Source organism: Dysidea avara, chromosome 12 (genome assembly GCF_963678975.1).
Source record: "Dysidea avara chromosome 12, odDysAvar1.4, whole genome shotgun sequence".
Lineage (NCBI taxonomy): Eukaryota > Metazoa > Porifera > Demospongiae > Dictyoceratida > Dysideidae > Dysidea > Dysidea avara.
The window spans coordinates 22,021,964-22,026,698 of record NC_089283.1 but is presented as its reverse complement, the minus strand read 5'-3'; the positions used below and the strand labels follow the sequence as shown (position 1 = coordinate 22,026,698).

General features: G+C 39.0%; 1 protein-coding gene across 1 annotated transcript; it reads right to left on the bottom strand.

Moving 5' to 3' along the window:
* Positions 1–70: 70 nt before the first annotated feature.
* Positions 71–4,707, bottom strand: LOC136239778 (RNA-binding protein FXR1-like). Its single transcript, XM_066030527.1, has 13 exons — positions 4,549–4,707; positions 4,332–4,390; positions 4,191–4,287; positions 4,072–4,143; positions 3,939–4,021; positions 3,821–3,886; positions 3,674–3,767; positions 3,442–3,558; positions 3,207–3,389; positions 3,077–3,155; positions 2,877–2,998; positions 1,041–1,121; positions 71–987 (listed from the first exon to the last, which is right to left on the bottom strand). The coding sequence occupies exons 1-13, from the start codon at positions 4,600–4,602 to the stop codon at positions 193–195; spliced, it is 1,902 nt and encodes a 633-aa protein (XP_065886599.1). The 5' UTR covers positions 4,603–4,707; the 3' UTR covers positions 71–192.
* Positions 4,708–4,735: the final 28 nt, after the last annotated feature.

Sequence of the window (4,735 nt, the reverse complement as noted above, 5' to 3'; positions counted from 1 at the left end):
GAAACATTGTAGCGCATCTAAAAATATAGTCACGTGCACTACCCATGCATGCCCATTGCCCTGAATCATGTGATTGTTAACAATTTTTTAAATAACTTTTCTAAAAACAAATAAAAGTTAATTGCAACCGTAGTCAACAGCAATGGGCAAATGTGAAAATTAATAACTGCAAGTATGCTTTCATTTCTTGTATTAATTGGTTCCATTAGAAGCAGGCTGACTTTCTGTTGTTGATGGCTCTTCTACCTTTGTTGAATCACTGGTGGCATCTTTGGAGGCTGTCGCTCTCTTCTCTCTCGGTGGTCGTTGATCTTTAGGGGTGGTATCAGACTGTGGAGCTTCCTGTTGCTGTTCCTGCTGTTGTTGTTGCTGTTGACTTTCCTCGTGATTGTCTACCTGCGGTGTTTCATGGGTTGTATCTTCAGCAGCATCTTTCTTGGTTCCATCTTGGTTGGATTTTCTTGTGTTAGATGATCCATACGATTGTCGGGCATTACTACGGAAACGATTACCCCGTTGGTATCCTCTGTAATTGCCCCTTCCTCCACGAAAGTTGCCCCCAGAGAATCTTGAGTTGCTGTCGGAAGTACTCCTGTAACCACGCCCTCTTGAGCGCCCTCTGAAATTTGACCTACCACCACGTAAGTCACTACCCTGTTGTGTTGAAAAGGTGGAGGATGGCTCGGGAGCTTTTTCTTCCTCTTCCTCTTCTTCTTCTTCGTCTTCTTCATCTTCACCACGACTGAAAGCACTTTCTTCTTCCTGAGATGACGAGTCATCATCAGACTGAAAGTTATCATCATTGCTCTTCTGTGAAGGACCATTGGCTGCCATACTCCCACGCCCTCTGCCAGGACGGTTGGATGCTTGTGGTGGACGCATTCCACCTCTACCAGGAGCTGGAAAGTAGTTGGATCGACCACCAATCTGTAACTGACGGAGTTGCTGGTCTAATTGCTCACGATCCTCAACTAATTGTTCTATAGTCTAAATGATTGAACAAACAATAATATCAATTGACCAGAAATGCAACAAGTTACCTTCAAATGTTCCATATGATATTCAAGCATTAACTTAGCATTTTCAACAGCATTCTTTAAACCAGTAAAGACGAAAGGTACCTACAAATTAAATAGGCTCATGATAAATAGCAACTGTACACAAGATAGATAACATGAATATTACAGGTCAGATATCTGGTGATGGTGACTACTAAGATATGTGGGTGCTCTAATGTTTCTGACATGGTTTCATCACATTAGAATATCATTTTTAGATGGGGCATTGTGTTTACAGAGTGCCTGTAATTTTGCTTGCAAAAATTCTGATAAATATTGGACCACTCTTTATACCCTGATCAGTTATTGGTGAATTTCAGTCAGGTAAATAATGGTGTATTTGAAGTATGCTGTATTATGTTATACTAGAGTTGCAACGATACAGTGTGTAGATGTATCGATATATTGCCTCTGGTGTATCACACGATACAGCAATATATTGCACGATACAAAATGGAGTCTAAACAATAGTCTATGTCGTTTTACGGGAAATAAGTGAGCTATTTTTTCTTTGAGAAGCATTACATACTATTCAGTTTAACCACAATGTACAATAATTTGATTGTCAGCCATGTTAACAAGCCACAATACTGTATGTCGATATATCACAATACGTAATATATCGATACTGTTTGACTTTGTATCAATACAGCGATATTGTCTTAGAACGATATGATACATCGTTGCATCTCTATGTCATACTATTGTTAGGCATACATTTATTTCTTGTAACTCATTAACTATGGCAAAATAGGTGCATATGTCTGAAACATGAGGTGGTGAGTTTTTGCAACTCAATTAAAATGGTATTGTTTGAGTACTATAAACACCCTGAAGCGAAAAATTTCTCCCTCAAAAGTTTGGATGGTGGCAATCCACAAAAAATTTTCCCTCCTAAAAATAATTCCACTATATGGTAATCACTTGAGCTTAAAAGATTCTACCATCTGATGGTAGGAGCAATTGCACAAATACTAACAACATGCTCCTACAAAGATACTGTTCCTGCTGTGCAAAAGTGTGCAGGTTTCAAAATTTTACAAATTGCCAGTGTACGTAAGGGGATAGTATAAGCTAGCAGCTACCTGGGAAAGAAAAAACCTCTGTGACAGCGACATGTTCTATAGATTAGGTGATGCTTGTACAACCATTCCTAACACATCATAACTATACATATAACACAATAGGCCAAGAACAACAATATACCTGCCAGCACTGTATATACTAGAAATGTATGCCTCAAAATTCATTAACTGACAAATGCAGCCAGGTTAGTCTTCAAGTAGGTTACAACCAAAGACTGGGCTACTGTTGCATCTGAAAAGATTGTAGGAATTTCCTTAAGCAAGTTAGGACTTGGTCAGTAATTGGTAGCTTATACTACAAGATTATAAACAAAACGAATCATTCATTCAGTGGAACCTCTCCATTATAGACACCTTGACATCCAGAATTTTGGCTTTTACACAGTAGAAAAACTGCCTGATATATAGGGGCAAAGATTTTGGTCCTAACTTGATATAGTTTTTAACTCTGAAAGAGAAAAACCAAGTCCTTAAGTTGGACCGCTTGTTAAGACAGATTCCACTGTACACCCAATAACCATATTCTACAGCATTACAGTACATAGTGGACACAGAAAAATAACACTTAGAAAGTTGGCAACCACAATATAACTAACTTAAACTAAATACCAACAAGATACCAAGTAATAAGATATACCATTACAGGTATAGGCGCTCCTTTATACATGATACAACAAAAGGTGTTTGCTATAACATTGTAAACAGGGAAAGAGAAGTCATACTTATATGATACCTTATCTTTAGTGTCAATGTTCTTTTTCCTAGCCTCATCATCACCCATGATCTTCACATTTAACACTCTTGACTTCTCCATTATTCCTTGTATGGTGTTACCTTTCTTTCCTATCACTTTGCCTGCAGGTCAATATCATTTGGACAGTTACAATATAAATCCTTACAGCAAGATTTTGTATTATTTGATTTTATACTAACCTGCATATTCTCGGGGAATGCTAATAGTCTCTACAGTGTATTCCAACAAGCCTCTGGCTTCTCTCACTGCCTCTTTAGACTAAAATATACAAGAATATATATTATAGTAATGAAGGGTTGGCATCTTTACATCTCCGACAATGGTGAATGTTGATGTACTGTCATCAAGGTCAATGGATATCACGCCTGTAATACTTCGTGCTGCCCCTACATTGCTGCCCCCACTGCCGATAGCAATTCCCAGCAAACTCTGTGGTACATAAACTTCCTCAACAAAATTTCCAGTGACGCTTTGCTTCTGTTTTTGACTTTCCTAAAACAAACATGGTACTATCAATAGCCATGAATTAATTTTCACCACATACCTGTATCTTCTGTTGAGCTTCTTGGTTATGTGACTGTAACATATGCATTGTACGAAGGTTTTTGAAATGAAGGTCGATCAGTAAGGTAGACTTTTCAATGCCTCGTTGGTTACTTGCCTAAACACATCAATATGACAATTACGACAGACAGGCTTCAACTAGCTAGTGTGTCAAATATATTCTGTTACATATCAACACATACACACATATCAAAGCACAGCATTCCACTCACCACAACTATCAAGCATTGTTCTGTGCTATTGTAGGTAACGAAAAGTGCATTGATTTTGTCTCTAAAGTTTTGGTGCACGCCTGGGGTTGTGCAACTAGCAAACAAAACAGTTTAAATGAAAAATAAGAGACAACACAAGTGCCTTACTAATCCTGTATCTCCACAGGGACGGTGTAACTTTTGGTTACAAATTCTAAGTCCGTAAGAGGTGGACTGTTGCACAACAAAAATAACAAGACTACTTGTAAACAACAGGTGTGCATACTTCTTGTTTGGAAGACGTAGTTTCTCCTTTTCTAATATATCAGTATAAGTGCTCTGACCATCATTAAACTCAACCACATAAAGCTGGAAGGATTTCAGTTTTCACAAGTTGCATGTGCTGTAAATTCACTCACATCTCCTTTCACTTTGGCAATCTTCCCTATCCACCATCCTGGTTCTTCACCCTCTTTGTGTGGCAGGTAAGCCTACAGACACAATCACTAAACAGTGGCACACGCATATCTATACTCACTTCAACTTGGCTGCCACATTCCAAGGATTGTACAACTGTTGAGTCCGTTGGTGGATAACGGACACACGATAGTTGAACTGTCGTTGTAGGCTGCCAGCTGAACGACAGATTAATACATGTGTTTCAGTGACAACAGCTCACTTGTTCTCAAATGATACAACAGCTGTGCTATTGGCAAGATCTAGTCCCCTTATGCTTGCCTGTACAAAACAACACTATTTAATTAAAGCACACCATGTAAAATATTTCAGAGCACAAAAGTTGAGAAAGTGCTGAATGACTGAGATTCGTGGCGCCAAAAATGGTGGGTGTCTGAGTGGCCATGCATTACAAATGGTCAACGCTGAGTAACGCTAACCTTGTAAAATGCGCCGCACACATTTGGCAGCACTACTTCTACTTCGTATTCCATCCGGTAAGGCTGTTGATGGTGCGCGGCCTTTATCCCGCCCTCTCCGCTTCGCTGTTATGTTTGTTTCCGAGGTGAAAGACAAGCGCCCCTAAAACATTTATATGTGACGTCACATTACAATGTAAACAACTCT

Coding starts and splice junctions, on each gene's coding strand:
- LOC136239778 (XM_066030527.1), bottom strand. CDS start 4,602: ATGGAATACGAAGTAGAAGTAGTGCTGCCAAATGTGTGCGGCGCATTT. Junction 4,144..4,190: donor AATGTGGCAGCCAAGTTGAA/GTGAGTATAGAT, acceptor TTGTGTCTGTAG/GCTTACCTGCCACACAAAGA. Junction 4,022..4,071: donor TTGCCAAAGTGAAAGGAGAT/GTGAGTGAATTT, acceptor AAATCCTTCCAG/CTTTATGTGGTTGAGTTTAA.